This window comes from Mus musculus, chromosome 10, assembly GCF_000001635.26.
Source record: "Mus musculus strain C57BL/6J chromosome 10, GRCm38.p6 C57BL/6J".
Lineage (NCBI taxonomy): Eukaryota > Metazoa > Chordata > Mammalia > Rodentia > Muridae > Mus > Mus musculus.
Genome location: NC_000076.6, coordinates 112,296,720 through 112,318,220, shown reverse-complemented (window position 1 = coordinate 112,318,220; position 21,501 = coordinate 112,296,720). Strand labels below are relative to the sequence as shown.

Sequence of the window (21,501 nt, the reverse complement as noted above, 5' to 3'; positions counted from 1 at the left end):
ACATATCTTTTGGATGAGGGAATACCCCAGTTTCAAGGTCTTTTGAAGAATATTCTTCTACCAAGGCTTGTAAAAACAAAACTAGAGCACCCAAAATTTCTGCTTGGCAGAGACTTTTATTGCCATTTGTCCCCTCCCTCAGCAATGTAAAGGGAGAGAAAAGACTGCTGTAATCACATTGGTAAGTTTTCTGCATCAGAAGGTTTTACAACCAGAGTTGCTGCACACACTCAGGCTGCTTAGCAACTACCCAACTCTTGGGAGTAGCAGTCACACAAACTGGAACAAGAATTGAACCCTCTGGGCTCATACTGCACTGCTTGCAAGTAGCAAATGTGTTTTTGCTTTAAATTTTCATACGAATCCAACATACTTTTTATTTATATTTTTATAAAAGTCTTTCTTCCATCCTTGGTCATTTATGGGTCCTAATTGTGGAAAAAATGCACCAGCATATAAAAAACAATATGCATGCATAGATGCTGAAAAAAATCACTGAAAAGGAGAGATGGTATTATTAATGAAACAGAAATTCCATCATGGCTGAGTTCCAGTGTTATAGTCCCAGAAAGTGAAAGTATCACCCATCCAATCAACCAAATATAATTTCTTGCCCTAAAACATAGAATTGGCTGAATTTCTGGGTTTTTTAAACATTTATTTAGTTTTACTTTTTAATGTGTATAAATGTTAGTTCAGTATATATGTATGCACTCGTGCCTGATGCCCATGGAGTGCAAGAGATCCCCTGGACCTGAAGTTACAGACGGTTGTGACACAGCATATTAGTGCCGAGAAATGAGCGTGAGTTCTCAGCAAGAGCACCATGTGTTCTTCACAGCAGAGCTACAGCTCCAGGATAAGTTTCACCAGAAATTTTAGACAAAATTGTATTTTATATATTTTCTTCCTTGCTTCTCTCTCTCATCCTTCCCTCTCTCCCCATCCTCCTTCCTCTCTCTCTCCCTCCCTCCATTCCTCCCTCCCTTCCTCTGCCCTTATCCTCTTCTCTTCTCTTCTTGCTCTCATCCAATCCTTCTCAACCTTGGTGTCTCCTCCTGCATGTCTGGGCTTTGCATTCAGTTTTCTCCCTCAAAATTAAAACACCTGTTTAAATTTCTTTTATATACAGAATAAACAAGTTTCTGAAATGCACACAAAACCCAACTCAGCTCCTTCGAGAGAATTTCCAATCCATTTTTTTTTTACTTCTTTTATAAGATCTGGGCTACAGGAATTCTAAAGCCTGATTCTTGATGTTTCTAAATGGACAGATGGCCGGCTTCAGCCTAGATAAAGACTGAGTTCTTTGGCATCCTGAGATTATCAGCTATCACATTTGTAAGACCCACACAAGGGACACCCGGTAAGCTAAGCCTCTGGAGCTGATGGATAACCTCATAAACTCTTTGCTTCATCTGTCTTGCCAGAATACTGCCAGAGATCAAGTCTCACTGGTCTGAGCACTGGACAACCCAATGATAGACATTATACTTTAAGTCATATGGAGATTTCATATCAGACAGACAAACCTGCCAAAACCATAGTAAGAAGGTTATACAGTAAGGTCTTGGACTTTTATTTATTCTTTTTTAGAAGAAAAAGCAGACCCAATGACATCTACATATCCTTCTACCCCTCAGAAAACCTCTTTCTCTGTCTTGGCTTCATTTTTTGAATAGGTACATCCTCCTCCTCCCCCTGCACTCGTGGGTTAGTCAGAGGGAATATTCTCAGCACCTTTAGGCAGCATCTATCTGAGTCATTTTCATGGTTGGTATTTTTTTTACCAGTCATGAAAATATAAAGCCATGACCTACTTCCTCTGATTTCCCATACTTAAAGGTGAGATGCTCTTTCCTCTTAGAAACTGGTCTCCTTAGGAAGCCCTTCTTGGCTGTCAATCATACAAGTGCATCTGCAGGTCCAGACCTGACTCTTCAGCAGTCATGAACCAGGAGTCAGAGTTTGGACTCCAGAAGGATGTCAGCATCTATTTGCTCTAAAGCCTAAGGCCAGTACCACAGTTTCCCACAGAAACTTTATATGAGAAAATGGTAAGGAAAGGGGAGATAATCAGGAAATGAAATACAATCAAAGTTCCTGATTATCTATCACTTCTTGTATATATAGGCCCCTTCATAGGATTTGATTAGGTTTACCCTAGACAGACAGTATAGAGACTAAACAGAGAAGTTGCTATAAACCTGCTATTTAAATAGGGTTGTTAAATGGACAGTCGACCAGATGGTAGAAAAAAAAAAACATTTGAGTAAAAACAGTAAATGCATTTGCGTTTATGCACATTAATAACTTGTTTTTATAGTAATCTCTTACAGTTAATGAGTTTTAAGTGATAAAATGAACATTAAACACACATAAATATTTTTCTGTGGTATGATAATTTAAAAACATGAAGTAGATTTATAACCTGTATTTTCTATATAGTATAAAACATTTCTGTCTTCATAAATGCCTTTATGGACCCTACACCTTTGCACAGTTACTATACATCAGTAAAAGAAAGCAGAGGTTGAAATAAGACATAGCTGATTAAATGGGGAACTAAGCTGTATTTAGAGTTGCTTTGTTTTATACTGGTCTCTGCGTTTTATCTAAAAAGTATCGAAAAGTGTTTGTTTCAGGCCAGTGAGTCCTTGGTTTCATTCTGCCTTTCAGCCTCCAGCTAATTATCCAAATGTTATGACACTTTGTGTTCGCTCTTTAAACTCTCGCTCTGCAGAGATCATCGTTCTGACTCCTCTTTCTCCTGACAAGGAAAACAAACATCAGAATGATTAAGACACTTACCCAAGAATGCTCATCCATCACTGGCAGACCTGACGCACTAGCCAAGGAGTCCCGCTGTGACAGCCATGTTGCTAACAGTTGTTCGCCCACTGCTGCCATTCACAGACTCCCAAGACAGCGCTCAAAAGCAGGCGACGATTCAGTAACTCCATCTCTTATGAAATATCGTAACTATGGAAGCTGCAATGTGAGCCTATATTCACGCATAAGTGTCTCTTTCTGTCTGTGTTCTTAAGCAAGACTGAAACAAATGTGTTTTGGTGCAATTTAATTTTCAGAACATAATGACTTGTGAGCTCAGATGTGGGCTTTTCTTGAAAGATATGAATCAGGGTACATCAAACAAGGATGTCTGCAAGCAGGGAATTATGGGTGGCTATTTGCTTTGTGATTTCTTGTATTTTTGTTTTCTTCTTTTGATTCTATTTAACAGGAAACATAGATACATACACAATCTTTTTATCTGTGAAAATAATACAGATGGTAATTAATTGAAAAGGGGGCCATGAATTTGAAAAAGATCACAGAGGCATATATGGTACAGTTTGGAGGAAGAAAGATAAGGAGCAATTATGTCATCATATTAAAATCTCAAAAAATAAAAAATATTTTTGTAATTACCACTAATCAATTTTTTTTACTAAAAATGGTTTTCTTTTCCATACAATATATTCTAATTATGACTTTCCCTCTCTCCAATTCCTCTAGATGGGAGGGGAAGCAGGAAGGATCTCAAGAAATATTTTTCTAAGAATACCGTTGGTAAATAAAGCACAAAAGTATACAGGTGTTTAAAATCTACCATTTTCCTGAGGCATCAGAAAAGAGACTACATTCTTTCCTCTTCATAAACTGTTATAATTGGGGCCAGGAATGAAGCTAAATGGTGGAGCGTTGTTCTGGTATGCATGTGTTTAAGCCATGGAACCACGGGGGGGGGGGGGGGGGGGAAGACCTAAAAGGTAAACACAAGAGTAAGAAAGAAGAAAAGTGAATGAGGTAACTCAGAAGCTAATGAGTTACTTTGTTCACTGATGACTCCAGAATGGCAGAATCAAGGCTGAGATGATGGCTGCCTTCACAGTGTAATCTTAATTATGATCCCCATGTGATTAACAGCTGATACCTTTTGCGTGTGTCTTTTCAAAAGTCCAGCTGGAAAGGACTGGGTTATTAAATTATGTGTTCCGCCCAATAATCATTTATTATTTTCATTTAACAATTCTTTTCCTTTTCATGTGACCTCTACTCCATAGTGGGATTAAAACATGGATATATTTATGGCAATCTCTAGATTTTATGACTTCTTGCTACCCTTAAAATGTTACCCTATCAAGACAGTGGGGGCAACATGCCTTTAATCCCACCACAAACAAGGATAAGGTAGGTAGACTCTGAGCAGAGGGCCAGTCTGGTCTACAGAACAAGTTTCAGGTCAGCCAGAGTTATACAGAGAAACCCAGTTTCAGGGGGGAAAAATATCCTAAATCTTTGATCATCCTTTCCACGTTCACTTTAATCTCTGCATTTGATCTCTCATATTTGATTGACATTTTGTTGCCTTAAATGAATGATATGAGATTTGTAGAGATCGAAATGAGCAATTTAGAACTGCTATCTCTAAATCCAACTTCCCCAACCATCACTGTTCACCCTTCTGTAACTGATAAAATGAAAACTGATATTTTTTAAGGAGTGATTTGAGAAAAACTGATAGCCATGCCTATGATGAGCAAAGCTATCAGGGCACAGAGGAAAGTATTTCTAGATACCCTGGTGATTCAGCACGGTGGTGCACACAGTCGTCTATAAGATACTATAGAGTGCATTAAGCACAGATTGTCCAGGAGACTTTAGTTCTTTACCTAACATATGCCAGACTTGTTTTGTAAAACTGAGAAGTGAGTCAAAGAAGCTGAACAATGACTGTCTAAAAGCTGGATATTGCTACTGGAAGACTGCAGACCAATTCAGTTCCTATGCTGAACTCTTAACTACAGAGCTGCCGAAGCTACAATGATCCACCATCATGTTTCCTCACAGCAAGAGGGTTCATATAACTTCCTGCAGAAGATACATGAGTGAAAATTAAACAAGATCCAGTTGTTTAAAGAATGACAAAAGATATTTATCTTTTTCTTTTACTTATTTTCTTTGTGATTTTTTTAAAACATTTTTCTTTTATCTTTGAGATTATAATTATATAATTTCTCCCTTTCCTTTCCCCTTCCTTCCCTCCAAATACTCCAATGTACTCTGCCTTGCTCCGTTTTCAAATTTGTGGCTTCGTGTGTGTGTGTGTGTGTGTGTGTGTGTGTGTGTGTGTGTGTGTGTGTGTGATCACACTATTAAGTACAGCCTCTCGGTCTGCATAATTTTATTAGTGTGTGTTTTCAGAACTGACCATTTGGTATTGGATAACCAGTTGGTGTGCTCTTCCCTAGAGAAGAATATTTCTCCTGGTCTCCACTCCAGAAAGCCAGAGCCAATCAAATGCATTTTCTTTTACTTTGACAACCGCATTCTCTATTTCACACTCAACTACCATAGGCCAGTGGAGAATTACTCAAAGGCGAAATAATTTCTTCATAAAATTTAGTTTCAAATCACTTTTGTGATCAGGGATGACAGGAAATAATACATCTTTCTGTGAAAGGCAACTAGGCATGAGAATATATTGCAAGCTGTTTGGCTTGGCCAGTATGAATACTGACTCTCTGTCTCACACTTTATACTATCTTTCATCACAAGGTCCTCTCCCTGGCTTGGAGCAGGACTGACTGTGCTTCTGTAGATCTACCTGCAAGAAGGACCCAAATGGTAACATGGTAATTAAGAGAAAGATTATCCCTTTGAAAGCTCAAGTAAACAACACAGTAGTCATGAAAATTCACCAAAGACAGGTGCAGAACAGGAAGGAGTTGTGTGTGCATGCATGTGTGTGCTCGTGTGCGTGAGTGAGTGCATGTGTGAAGACACATGTGTGTTGGTCAACATCATTTTTCTCATAAGCATCTCATATTCTACATGTGCCCTTCCTTTCTGAAACCTCGAGATTAAGTTGAGATAGCTAAATCATCCTTTAAAACCTAAAACTAATTAAAACTGACTTTATCTGTGATCCATATATTCTTGTCCACCACTCCCCCCACCGCCCCCCAAAAAAATCATGATCACACATAGACCAAAGACCACAATAAACAGAAAAGAAAAAATATTTATTAATGAATGAATAATGAGTGAATGAGTCATTCAGTGACCACCACAAAAAGTAAGACGGAATCAGCTTGGTTTCTAGTTGAATCAATAGCCAGTGAGACTGCACAGATGATTCAAGCTAACAGGACATCAGTCATGGTCTCTATGAGTTAGAAGAAAAGTTTGGTGTACAAAGGAGACCCATTCAAAATTTGTTAAATCAAAAGAGATTTCTTAAATCAAAAGTGCTGTTGGACAACAAAGCTATCATACTCCAGGGAAACCTTTCATTTAATTCCCACAGAAGTCAAAACTAATGCGATTTATATAGTTACTTTATGTAACATAAAATGATGCCTTCTGTGCTTTTAAAACTAAAAAGGACGCTTTAAAAAAAAAACTATTTCAATGTATACTTGTCATAGGAGTGGTTTGGTCTCCTGTGATCGTCAGTGGTTCCAGATCCTGTGGATGTCAGTCTGAGGGTTAAGCATAAAATGCAGGGAAGAGAACACTCTTCAAATGTTTTCATCTTCGCGGTCCAGGAAAAAGAAAAGATGTTTTGCATGAACGTAATTGTTAAAACCCAAAACTGCTTTCTTCTTTTTCCAAGCTGACATCTCTAGAATTCTAAGCACGCTGTAAGGCCAAGCTATGGAAGACGACCTGGAGATAACCTGAGCTCTGTGATGTCGCAGAGCTCCCTCCCAGCCACTGTCACTGGAGATTCAGGCAGTCCTGTGAAGGAGCTGGTGTAAGCAGGAGCACCTTCTTTTTACAGACTGAAGCATGTGCAAAGGAAGGGCTGACTGCAAGAGGCCAGCCAGGAGACAGTAGAGCATCCCAGACAGAAACCCTGCTCTCCAGACGCTTACGGGAGGGCAGAATCCAACACGGCAGCCTAAGCTATGCACATTCATTCTAAACTTCCACACTCAGGTTTACTGAGTGAAGAGTCTTTACATTCCAGCACACATGCAAATAGATCACACAGTTCAAAACACACTATTGAAAGGCAAAAGGCTATAATGTCCTCAATGCAACGAAGTCTTAATTTTAATTTTTTTAGAAAAAAAGTATCTATTACATATTCTATTAAACATCTTTCTTCCAGCGTTGACATAACCTGATGTGCATGGACCAATGAGACTTGTATGCTATACGATAAAACAATTTTTTTCCACTGTGTTTTTGATGGTGACATTTGTCAACGGATGTCACATATGATCAACTTTGAGGACTCCATATATTCATTATGCCAGACCTTCTGAGATTAGAAGTCTTGCCACAGAGTAGCTGCTCTTCATCTCACAGGTCTATGTGTTATCACTTGCTTTTTGGGGCTGCATTCCCATTTAGGATATGGAACGTCCTTCTGAGTCCCTTAACTCTTGCGAGGCTTCTGTCTTCAAGGATCTAGAACCAAGTGGCTCATTTTCTGTCCAGCTGACAGCTAAGGGACACATCAGCTCCTAAAGGCCACTCTTTCATAGTAGCCACCTAGCCTTCTCACTAAGTGGAGCGATTCACTTCAACATCAGCAGGAGACTCTCTCTGTATCTAGAATTCCCTGACCTTGTCTGTGTCCGACCTCTAGACTATTTTAGAGGATCCATCTAATTAATTCCCAGCCACCCTCCATAGTCTCCCCTTGATTAATATAAGGTCCACTGATTAGGATTCTTAATTGCTTCTGCAAAATTCCTTCACTTTTACCAAATATTATTTCCTGGTCACCGAACTGCCATTAATTCCTATTATCCCACGCCAGCTAGGCTGATAGGGAAGAGACTGTGAAGGTGGCTATGGACACAGTTACTGGGGATGGGCCATCATTTAATAATTGCTTATCACTGATCACTCTCAATCCATGGTGCCTTGATTTAACAACTAAGACTTACAAATATTAAAACAAATGAAATACTTTTATTGCCTATTATTCTTTTTTAAAAATAATATTAATTCTCAGGCTGTGGAGGTGGGTCAGTGGGTAGAAACCTTTGCCACCAAGCCTCATGGCCTGAAGTCAACATGCCACACCCACACAATGGAAGGAAAGAACATGCTCTCACATGTAGGCTTCTAACCTCTACACATACATGCTGTCACACATACAAACTCTCTCTCTCTCTCTCTCTCTCTCTCTCTCTCTCTCTCACTCACACACACACACACACACACACACACACAGAGCAAAGAAAATAAAAATGAATGTTATATCCCTCAATAAAAAGAATAAGCTTCAAATAACATAGCTCAGTCATACTTTTTGAGTATTCAGTTTTTTATTCTATAGCAAAGGAAAGCTAAAACCAAAAATACATCAATATTTAACCATTACCTTTGTCTCCCAGCTACTGAGAAGGAACACCAGGCCATTTGCAAGTCAGCTTTCTTCCTTATGAAATTTCAGGTGCATCACCCCATCATCGACCACCAATGTTGAAACCTTCTGAACCTTAAGTACTCACAGCCTTTCCTGCTGGACGCTGGGAACTAGAAACTTTGAATGTGAGGGACTTTCACACTCTTCAGTTATAACTTAAGGCAAGATTCCTCAGCTGTGTCAAACCTTCATCTCTGACAGGCTGCAATTTTGAGGACAGAATTCTACAATATCCCAAGTCAGCCCACCCACTGTGTGCCTGCTGTTGTTCTTCATGTCTGCAAGCCATGAGTCTAGGGGTTCCCACCCCCACATGGTAGGAGCTGACTTTAACAAGGTACAATTATTACAGCGATAGCTGGGGGAAATAAAGCTGGTCATTAGAAACCCTTTGAGATGCCAGACCTAAGAGACTATTTAATGATCAGGTTCAATATTTATATATACATGACATGATTCTAGTCTGAACCATTGTATACCAACCACATATTCTTTATCAGCCAACATCTCTCTTAACATCTTCGCTTAGTATTTATGCTTACCGATGGAATTATTTACTAATTCTACTTTACGGTCTGTACTGATCCTCTCATCAAACAAAAATGAAGCACTTTTCATCCATACACCTATTTAAATTTGAGTCTATTATAGCTATTCTAACATTTTTTGACTCTACTTTTTGGTTTAATTCCACAGCCCTGTATCTGAAATGAAATGTCACTAAAACCTGACGGAATGATGAAAGCATTCCATCAAGTTCACAGCCTCTGAAGCCGACCTCACAGACACAATTGAAATTAGTTTATAACTTACATGGAAAATAATGAGATCTACAAATTAACCACTTTTACTTCCTGTTTGAACCTGTCAACTACCATTTCCCTGTCACTATGCTCCCTCCCTCCTTTATAGGCTGACAAGGAAAAGATGGACATACAGCATATTGGATTTCCCATGGGCACACTGTCTGTTTTCCACATTATTCCAGATTCACTACTATTCCTGTAGAGATCCGATGCATGTCACTGTCTTCTTCATTAATACACTACATAATTATGCACTCTGTAAACATAAACATTTTAAAGTAGGACTTAGGGGATGGGCGTTAAAAGGGATTTCCAAAAGAGTTCATCATAATAAAAGAGTTTCATAAGATGCAAAAAATAGATTTGAATTGAGTATGCAAAAACTCACATAAAGCCTTTATTGCTCCATTCATCATGAGATTGGAATATTTAATTATTTCTAAAGCTTTGAAATGCAGATATGTTTAAAAGTATGCCCTTTGTTTCGGTGCCATAATATTATGCTCATATATAAATTTCTTAACCAGCCAAATTGCCTTGGTACTTTCTTGTCACCGAGCATGAAGGGATGATTTAGAGGGACGACTGTAACCTATTTCGGAGCATCCTCATTTCCCCATCTTCTGAGTTTCATGGGTTATATTCAGGGTGGGCTTTTATTCTCCTCAATAAAAAAGTCATTTATGAGAATGTTAATTTCTTTAACATGGATTTTTTTTTTACTATGGTTAGACTTCATGGAACATTGTCAAACTGCCTTTATAATTTAGACAAGGAATGGGGACAATAGGAAACATGAATATGCTGGATCATTCCTTATACCTGATCAGCGTTCTTGAATACCAAAGTGGCTATATGTAACATCCATTTTAAATAATACTTTCAGACTCCACAATAGGTGTCTCAATAACTATGAGAATGGAGTTACATACTCCTGGAGCTAGGGTTGGGACGAGGCGAGTCTTGGGTCTCCTGCACCAACAAGTAAAATCAGTGTCCCTTCCATTTCTGAGGGTCTACTCATATAAAATTATGACACCTGCAGCTAAAATATATTATTATCCCGAAGGGATGAAACAATAGAAAATGCCTAAAATTCTGTAGTGGTTTGAATACTCATGGCCCAGGGAGTGGCACTATTCGGAGGTGTGGCCTTGTTGGAGTAGGTATATCCTTGTTGGAGGAAGTGTTTCATCACTGTGGGGACAGACTTTGAGACCCTCCTCCTAGCTGCCTGAGGACAATCTGCCCCTAGCTTCCTTTGGATGAAGATGTAGAACTCTCAACTGCCCTCCCCCAACCCCAGCACCATGGTGCTTCTGTGCTTCCTGCTATGACGATAATGGACTTAAACTCAGAACCTGTAAGCTAACCCCAATTAAATGTTGTCCTTTATATAACTTGCCTTGCCCTAAGACAAATTCAAAGTTATCATAAGAAAAATAGCATTAGGGGGTACTTTGCCAGCGGAGTCGCCCGACACCCGCAAGGGCCCACACAGGATTCCCCACAGGATCCTAAGACCTCTGGTGAGTGGAACACAGTGTCTGCCCCAATCCAATCGCGCGGAACCTGAGACTGCGGTAAATAGGGAAGCAGACTACCCGGGCCTGACCTGGGGCACAAGTCCCTTCCTCTCCACTCGAGCACCGGGGTACCTTGCCAGCGGAGTCACCTGAAACCCGCAAGGGCCCACACAGGATTCAACACAGGATCCTAAGACCTCTAATGAGTGGAACACAACTTCTGCCAGGAGTCTGGTTCGAACACCAGATATCTGGGTACCTTCCCTGCAAGAAGAGAGCTTGCCTGCAGAGAATACTCTGCCCACTGAAACTAAGGAGAGAGCTACCCTCCCAGGTCTGCTTATAGAGGCTAACAGAGTCACCTGAAGAACAAGCTCTTAACAGAGACAACTATAACAGCTAGCTTCAGAGATTACCAGATGGCGAAAGGCAAACGTAAGAATCCTACTAACAGAAATCAAGACCACTCACCATCATCAGAATGCAGCACTCCCACCCTACCTAGTCTTGGGCACCCCAACACAACCGAAAATCTAGACCCAGATTTAAAAACATTTCTCATGATGATGATAGAGGACATCAAGAAGGACTTTCATAAGTCACTTAAAGAATTATAGGAGAGCACTGCTAAAGAGTTACAGGTCCTTAAAGAAAAGCAGGAAAACACAACCAAACAGGTAGAAGTCCTTAAAGAAAAACAGGAAAACACATCCAAACAGGTAATGGAAATGAACAAAACCATACTAGAACTAAAAAGGGAAGTAGACACAATAAAGAAAACCCAAAGCGAGGCAACGCTGGAGATAGAAACCCTAGGAAAGAGATCTGGAACCATAGATGCGAGCATCAGCAACAGAATACAAGAAATGGAAGAGAGAATCTCAGGTGCAGAGGATTCCATAGAGAACATGGACACAACAGTCAAAGAAAATACAAAATGCAAAAGGATCCTAACTCAAAACATCCAGGAAATCCAGGACACAATGAGAAGACCAAACCTACGGATAATAGGAATTGATGAGAATGAAGATTTTCAACTTAAAGGGCCAGCTAATATCTTCAACAAAATAATAGAAGAAAACTTCCCAAACATAAAGAAAGAGATGCCCATGATCATACAAGAAGCCTACAGAACTCCAAATAGACTGGACCAGAAAAGAAATTCCTCCCGACACATAATAATCAGAACAACAAATGCACTAAATAAAGATAGAATATTAAAAGCAGTAAGGGAGAAAGGTCAAGTAACATATAAAGGAAGGCCTATCAGAATTACACCAGACTTTTCACCAGAGACTATGAAAGCCAGAAGAGCCTGGACAGATGTTATACAGACACTAAGAGAATACAAATGCCAGCCCAGGCTACTATACCCAGCCAAAATCTCAATTACCATAGATGGAGAAACCAAAGTATTCCACGACAAAACCAAATTCACACAATATCTTTCCACGAATCCAGCCCTTCAAAGGATAATAACAGAAAAGAAGCAATACAAGGACGGAAATCACGCCCTAGAACAACCAAGAAAGTAATCCCTCAACAAACCAAAAAGAAGACAGCCACAAGAACAGAATGCCAACTCTAACAACAAAAATAAAAGGAAGCAACAATTACTTTTCATTAGTATCTCTTAATATCAATGGACTCAATTCCCCAATAAAAAGACATAGACTAACAGACTGGCTACACAAACAGGACCCAACATTCTGCTGCTTACAGGAAACCCATCTCCGGGAAAAAGACAGACACTACCTCAGAGTGAAAGGCTGGAAAACAATTTTCCAAGCAAATGGTCTGAAGAGACAAGCTGGAGTAGCCATTCTAATATCGGATAAAATCGACTTCCAACCCAAAGTTATCAAAAAAAGACAAGGAGGGACACTTCATACTCATCAAAGGTAAAATCCTGCAAGAGGAACTCTCAATTCTGAATATCTACGCTCCAAATGCAAGGGCAGCCACATTCATTAAAGACACTTTAGTAAAGCTCAAAGCACACATTGCACCTCACACAATAATAGTGGGAGACTTCAACACACCACTTTCATCAATGGACAGATCGTGGAAACAGAAATTAACAGGGACACAGTGAAACTAACAGAAGTTATGAAACAAATGGACATGACAGATATCTACAGAACATTTTATCCTAAAACAAAAGGATATACCTTCTTCTCAGCACCTCATAGGACCTTCTCCAAAATTGACCATATAATTGGTAACAAAACAGGCCTCAACAGATACAAAAATATTGAAATTCTCCCATGTATCCTATCAGACCACCATGGTCTAAGACTGATCTTAAATAACAACATAAATAATGGAAAGCCAACATTCACGTGGAAACTGAACAATACTCTTCTCAATGATACCTTGGTCAAGGAAGGAATAAAGAAAGAAATTAAAGACTTTTTAGAGTTTAATGAAAATGAAGCCACAACGTACCCAAACCTATGGGACACAATGAAAGCATTTCTAAGAGGGAAACTCATAGGTCTGAGTGCCTCCAAGAAGAAACAGGAGAGAGCACATACTAGCAGCTTGACAACACATCTAAAAGCTCTAGAAAAAAAGGAAGCAAATTCACCCAAGAGGAGTAGACGGCAGGAAATAATCAAACTCAGGGGCAAAATCAACCAAGTGGAAACAAGAAGAACTATTCAAAGAATTAACCAAACGAGGAGTTGGTTCTTTGAGAAAATCAACAAGATAGATAAACACTTAGCTAGACTCACTAGAGGGCACAGGGACAGCATCCTAATTAACAAAATCAGAAATGAAAAGGGAGACATAACAACAGATCCTGAAGAAATCCAAAACACCATCAGATCCTTCTACAAAAGGCTATACTCAACAAAACTGGAAAACCTGGATGAAATGGACGAATTTATAGACAGATACCAGGTACCAAAGTTGAATCAGGATCAAGTTGACCATCTAAACAGTCCCATATCCCCTAAAGAAATAGAAGCAGTTATTAATAGTCTCCCAGCCAAAAAAAAAAGCCCAGGACCAGACGGGTTTAGTGCAGAGTTCTATCAGACCTTCAAAGAAGATCTAATTCCACTTCTGCACAAACTATTTCACAAAATAGAAGTAGAGTGTACTTTACCCAACTCATTTTATGAAGCCACTATTACTCTGATACCTAAACCCACAAAGATCCAACAAAGATAGAGAACTTCAGACCAATTTCTCTTATGAATATCGATGCAAAAATCCTCAATAAAATTCTCGCTAACGGAATCCAAGAACACATTAAAGCAATCATCCATCCTGACCAAGTAGGTTTTATTCCAGGGATGCAGGGATGGTTTAATATACGAAAATCCCTCAATATAATCCATTATATAAACAAACTCAAAGACAAAAACTACATGATCATCTCGTTAGATGCAGAAAAAGTATTTGACAAGATCCAACACCCATTCATGATAAAAGTTTTGGAAAGATCAGGAATTCAAGGCCCATACCTAAACATGATAAAAGCAATCTACAGCAAACCAGTAGCCAACATCAAAGTAAATGGAGAGAAGCTGGAAGCAATCCCACTAAAATCAGGGACTAGACAAGGCTGCCCACTTTCTCCCTACCTTTTCAACATAGTACTTGAAGTATTAGCCAGAGCAATTCGACAACAAAAGGAGATCAAGGGGATACAAATTGGAAAAGAGGAAGTCAAAATATCACTTTCTGCAGATGATATGATAGTATATATAAGTGACCCTAAAAATTCCACCAGAGAACTCCTAAACCTGATAAACAGCTTCGGTGAAGTAGCTGGATATAAAATAAACTCAAACAAGTCAATGGCCTTTCTCTACACAAAGAATAAATAGGCTGAGAAAGAAATTAGGGAAACAACACCCTTCTCAATAGTCACAAATAATATAAAATATCTCGGTGTGACTCTAACTAAGGAAGTGAAAGATCTGTATGATAAAAGCTTCAAGTCTCTGGAGAAAGAAATTAAGGAAGATCTCAGAAGATGGAAAGATCTTCCATGCTCATGGATTGGCAGGATCAACATTGTAAAAATGGCTATCTTGCCAAAAGCAATCTACAGATTCAATGCAATCCCCATCAAAATTCCAACTCAATTCTTCAACGAATTAGAAGGAGTAATTTGCAAATTCATCTGGAATTACAAAAAACCTAGGATAGCAAAAACTCTTCTCAAGGATAAAAGAACCTCTGGTGGAATCACCATGCCTGACCTAAAGCTTTACTACAGAGCAATTGTGATAAAAACTGCATGGTACTGGTATAGAGACAGACAAGTAGACCAATAGAATAGAATTGAAGACCCAGAAATGAACCCACACACCTATGGTCACTTGATCTTCGACAAGGGAGCTAAAACCATCCAGTGGAAGAAAGACAGCATTTTCAACAATTGGTGCTGGCACAACTGGTTGTTATCATGTAGAAGAATGCAAATTGATCCATACTTATCTCCTTGTACTAAGGTCAAATCTAAGTGGATCAAGGAACTTCACATAAAACCAGAGACACTGAAACTTATAGAGGAGAAAGTGGGGAAAAGCCTTGAAGATATGGGCACAGGGGGAAAATTCCTGAACAGAACAACAATGGCTTGTGCTGTAAGATCGAGAATTGACAAATGGGACCTAATGAAACTCCAAAGTTTCTGCAAGGCAAAAGACACCGTCAATAAGACAAAAAGACCACCAACAGATTGGGAAAGTATCTTTACCTATCCTAAATCAGATAGGCGACTAATATCCAACATATATAAAGAACTCAAAAAGGTGGACTTCAGAAAATCAAATAACCCCATTAAAAAATGGGGCTCAGAACTGAACAAAAAATTCTCACCTGAGGAATACCGAATGGCAGAGAAGCACCTGAAAAAATGTTCAACATCCTTAATCATCAGGGAAATGCAAATCAAAACAACCCTGAGATTCCACCTCACACCAGTCAGAATGGCTAAGATCAAAAATTCAGGTGACAGCAGATGCTGGTGAGGATGTGGAGAAAGAGGAACACTCCTCCATTGTTGGTGGGATTGCAGGCTTGTACAACCACTCTGGAAATCAGTCTGGCGGTTCCTCAGAAAATTGGACATAGTACTACCGGAGGATCCAGCAATACCTCTCCTGGGCATATATCCAGAAGATGCCCCAACTGGTAAGAAGGACACATGCTTCACTATGTTCATAGCAGCCTTATTTATAATAGCCAGAAGCTGGAAAGAACCCAGATGCCCCTCAACAGAGGAATGGATACAGAAAATGTGGTACATCAACACAATGGAGTACTACTCAGCTATTAAAAAGAATGAATTTATGAAATTCCTAGCCAAATGGATGGACCTGGAGGGCATCATCCTGAGTGAGGTAAACACATTTACAAAGGAACTCACACAATATGTACTCACTGATAAGTGGATACTAGCCCAAAACCTAGGATACCCAAGATATAAGATACAATTTCCTAAACACATGAAACTCAAGAAGAATGAAGACTGAAGTGTGGACACTATGCCCCTCCTTAGAATTGGGAACAAAACACCCATGGAAGGAGTTACAGAGACAAAGTTTGGAGCTGAGATGAAAGGATGGACCATGTAGAGACTGCCTTATCCAGGGATCCACCCCATAATCAGCATCCAAACGCTGACACCGTTGCATACACTAGCAAGATTTTATCGAAAGGACCCAGATGTAGCTGTCTCTTGTGAGACTATGCCGGGGCCTAGAAAACACAGAAGTGGATGCTCATAGTCAGCTAATGGATGGATCACAGGGCTCCCAATGGAGAAGCTAGAGAAAGTACCCAAGGAGCTAAAGGGATCTGCAACCCTATAGGTGGAACAACATTATGAACTAACCAGTACCCCGGAGCTCTTGACTCTAGCTGCATATGTATCAAAAGATGGCCTAGTCGGCCATCACTGGAAAGAGTGGCCCATTGGACACGCAAACTTTATATGCCCCAGTACAAGGGAACGCCAGGGCCAAAAAGGGGGAGTGGATGGGTAGGGGAGTCGGGGTGGGTGGGTATGGGGGACTTTTGGTATAGCATTGGAAATGTAAATGAGCTAAATACCTAATAAAAAATGGAAAAGAAAAAGAAAAGAAAAATAGCATTAGGGTACTAAAGCCTGTTCTCGTCAGAATATAAATCCAGACCTTGCATCATTAAAGCTCTTCCCTCTTTAGCTCAAGGCTCCTCCTTCATAGAAAGTATCAAGATGGCATGCCTGGTTCCTCTTAGTTGATGGGTGTGAAGGAATCACTTGTGTTACAGGCAACAGTGTTCTTTTTCATTTTAAGCCAGAGATAGTGAGACTTCTGAAAGCTCTATTTTACTTCTGGCATTTAATACACATGTAATCAAAAGTTTGAGTGTTCATTACTGTGTATACGCACCTTAGCTTCTTAAAGAATAGTTGTATCAATAGCATCACACTCCTTCTTTTCCTCTCATACTCTCCAGGGGACGGCCACATCGGTTTTGTTAACCCTGTGTAACTGAATTCTGGCAACACACTAGAACTTCAAAATGGTTCATGAGTGGTTGCTATTAATCTTTTTACAAAACCTCTCTTACGTAAGGTTTGTGCACAAACAAGGTCAGCTCCTGCTACTTGCGACTCACTGTAAAACTAAACAGGCTTGGTTTGCACTAACGTTTTAGGAAACTTTCCTCTGTGAAGAGAGTGATACGGTATAAGGGCAAAAGCTGTGGGATCAATGATTCCCCAAAGATACAGATCTAAGTCTTCTAAGTCTTTCTCCATGGTGTCCAGACTCATTATTTAGCTTCAGTAGTCCACAAATCCCTCATTCCATAAAACAGGGTCCTTTGAAGATATTGCAGACTCACAAGATTGATTTGTATGGAAAGCATGGCGCTAAATGTATCACGTGCTGTGAATCTTTTAATTACTACTGCTATTATATTTTGGGTTTTTCTGTCTGCTTCAGATGAGAAAACTGCCTTGCTCCTGTGGAATATTGAACACTTTTCCCAGGGTCTCTGATACTTTGTTCAAAACCTCTGGGGCCAGATGTGTTTCCAATTTTTCAACATTTTGAGATTGCAGGAAAGCAACATGACTTGTTTAGTGTGTGTTATGTAATGCCTCCAGCAGAGTTGGGGGACAGCACGCCATAATCAAGCACATTAATATTTCTGCAGCAATCAAAACATTCACATGAAGAGGGATAAATAAAGAAGATTATAAATAGCCTCATCTCACCCCAGGACAAGATTTGCTGCAAATCAGCTACCCCAAAAGAGTGCTATTTCCAGACCTTTTTAGATTTTGGAGTTAAGGACAAGAGACTGGTCATCTGGTCAGCCATAGTGGGTGCTGCGGACAGGAACTGAAAAAACATGAGCTGAACCACAGAGCAAGAGAAACAATGACTTCATTGTCATCCCAACCTCTGTCACTCAACGGACTACTAGTCTCTCTACTTTCCACTTCACACTGCCCCTTATTACTGGATGGCTTGCAATCTGATCACTAATTTGTCATGGTGTTTATAGTTGAGAAAAACTTAACAGTGACCCCACTCGGGAAACATTTGTACAATAACAGACACTCAGAAACTAGATTATACTAGCTGAAAGAGGGATTCTTGAACTTTCTGGCATCCTATCAGTGTAATATGGTGCAAATTTATCAGTGTCCCCTTAATACATGTGTTTTCAAACAGACTTTCATGCAAAAACTTCTAAACAAAATTTGACAATTTGTTTTATGCTAAACAAATATACAACTTTACAGCCTGACTATTTCTTTAAAAATTAATAATTTATCACAGAAGACAACCATCATAATAAAAAAGTGAAGTTTTTACTCCAATATCTAATTCAAAAATAATTTACCCAATCATCTGCTACATTCAGGTGTGAATTAGACAATTTATAAACTAAACTAAGTTCTGTAAGTAAAACGAATATTACCTTTGGAATGTTCCCAAGGTTTCCCATATTTTTGAAATCCTATCAGAATCCTTTAGCAATCTTAGCACTATGACTGTGACACTTTTCAAAGCCACCTGAGTGCTATTTTATTCCTTGTCTCCACAAAAAACAATTGAAATATCGATTCTCTACAATTATGTCTTACAAAATAACAATGGGAATCTCTTTGTCCTAAAACATAAAGTCAAAGCAAATAATATTCTCATTTCAGAATATCTCCTTGATCAATGGAAATTGAAAAGTTCAGTAATCTTTTTGTAAATTAGTGAGTAAAAGCAAAATTTACATTTTCCAGTAAAAGTTGTTTTGTTGCTAAGTAACTGGTACTTGTTCAAGGTTGCTGGTCATGGTACATACTTCTAAGGAAGCCAAATCTGTACAGTCATTAGGCCCATGGGGAGGTGTGTTACCATGGTCAAATGGCAGCATTCAAGTTCCTGTGAAGCCCATCTTCGCTCCACTTTGCTCTTTTTCTTTCTTTCTGTCCTTTGTCTTCTGTAAAGTCAAGCCAGTGGTACTTCTACACCTTACTATCTCTCTGTTACTCATGGTATGGAATTCCTTCACTAACTTCTCACTGCTCTTAGGATAAGCCCAAACGCCCTGGCATGGCTTACTGCCATAATCCCTATCTATCTCAACAATCTTGTCTCTCTTTCTTTACCTTCTCTGCCTCAGATTCTCAGAGCTCTGTGCTTATTCAACATGGGAAACTTCCAGAACTGTGTGCTCACTGCTGCTCCAATCTCACCCGAGACTTTTATCTTGCCATTCACGAGATTTCAACCACCATTCACATTTCCAGTCCAAGTCACTCTCGTCCTATTCAACAATCTGGGAAACCTTCAATGGCTGTGGGTTTTCTTTGACAATTATGACCTGTTTCCACTCTTCATATAAATATCCTAGTATGGCATGTTGTATTTGAGCATAATGATCAATTCAGTTTTTCTAGGTAAAATTCTATATGGTATTCTAACTATTCACTTAGGTAGCCCTATGGACCAACATAGGCTTCTTCACTTTCTGCAAGCAAAAACAATGAATTAATTTTAGCAATTACATATTATTTTATGAAATGTATATCCCTTACTACAGCTCCTTTTCCAGCAATGAAAGTAGAACCTTCTTGGGAGTCATATACTTAATATAGGGGTTACAGAGTACCATGATCCCTCTCTTAATTATCTTACATTACCTGACAAGATTATACGCAAAATATTCACCCAGTGCTATAATGATGTATTGACTGAAGAGGCATTTCTATGTCCTCATAAATGTCTGTGACTTTACAGCAACAGAGAGTAAGTAACTGTGGTCACATACCTGACCTCAAAACTCATAATCAGGGTTGAGTGTAACTGTATCCGATGACAACTTTATTGGAGATTTTTAGTATGTAAGCAGTCCTTAATGGACCTGTGAATGCAGATTCTGTATGAAAGGATTTGGAGTTTAGAGTAGAAGGAGAGATATAGCAAATCAAATCAAGAATGGAAGACAGAAAAAGAATGGAAAGAGTAAATTCTATCTGTGAAATGCCTTAACACAGTTGTTCTCAACCTGTGGCTCACAACTGTTATGGGGGAATCAACCCAGCAGATATTCCACATAACAGACATTTATATTGCAACACGTAACAGTAGCAAAATTACAGTTATAAAATAAAAATGAAATAGTTTTATGGTATAAAGAACTGCATTAAAGGGTACCAGAATTAGGAAGGTTGAAACCCACTGATTTAAAATCTGTTCTATTATCTCTAGAGGAAAAGGTGTAATCAGGAGTTTAGTCAGGATTTAAGTTGCAACTCTATAGGAATAACAACAGATGGCATATTTAATAAAATAGCAGACAATGGAATTAGATATCTTCAACCTGTGTCAATAATAGTATTGCTTCCGTTATGTGATTATTACTTTGCATAGTTACTCAATTTCTGTGTGTCAAGATAAACATTACTGCAATGTTATGGTTTGAATATTGTTCTCAATGTTTTGCAAACACGATCTATGATGCTGAGATGTTGAGAGGTGGCAACAAAAGAGGGGTAATGTGGGTCATGGGGACAACACTCTGAGAGATTAATGGGCTTCTCTTTGTAAGGATGTATCAGTTATATCAGGAATGAATTTTTACAAATTATCTTCTTCATTTTTTTTCTCTCCCCCCCTTTTATTCTCTTTTCTAGTAGGCTATAGGAGAAACACAAGAAGAAAGCTGCTTCTAGATGGTCCCTTGATCTTGTACTTTCTAACGCCAAGAACCACAGGCTAATAAATGGCTGTTCTCTATAAATTATCCACTCTTAGTATTCTGTTACAGAGGTGCAAAACAACCTTACACCAGTAAATTATTACTTCTGCTAAATGAATGCACCATCACTTTTCCTGTGTTACTGTGGCTATTCAGCCCATTAAAATTCCAGTAAGAACCATCTGAGGTCCACCTTCAGTGGAGTAATGTAACACAATATTCTAGAAACTCTATACCTTGGGAAGTCTTTCCTTAGGCTTCTTTGAGAGCTCACTTTGGAATTCTTGAAATGGCTCATGTCTAGAGAATTTTAAGAAAAATATTCCTGTCTACAAGCATAGCAGGATATCATTAATAGTGTCAGAGGTGGGTTCTCTCTCTCTCTGGACCAGTCACTGCTTGGCCATTCTCTCAGTTACTGAACTATCTTTACCTCTACATATACTGTAGGCAGGAAAAATTGTAGTTCAAAGGTTTTGTGGCTGGGTTGGTACCCCAATCCCTTCACTGGTATTCTTACTTGATTAAAGGAGATAGTCAGGCTCCATAT

The 21,501-nt window shown here is 39.1% G+C and overlaps 1 protein-coding gene across 16 annotated transcripts in view; it reads right to left on the bottom strand.

The window, feature by feature from the left end:
* Nucleotides 1-21,501, bottom strand: part of Kcnc2 (potassium voltage gated channel, Shaw-related subfamily, member 2) — a 196,407-nt gene that overhangs the window by 148,084 nt on the left and 26,822 nt on the right. The window contains exon 1 of one of the 16 annotated variants that reach the window (XM_011243456.3): nt 2,812-10,716. The exons of the other annotated variants lie outside the window; for them this stretch is intronic. Coding sequence (XP_011241758.1) covers nt 2,812-2,910 — 99 coding nt within the window. The 5' untranslated portion in view covers nt 2,911-10,716. Of the gene's footprint in view, nt 1-2,811; nt 10,717-21,501 lie in introns of those variants that run through there. 16 annotated transcript variants of the gene reach the window in all.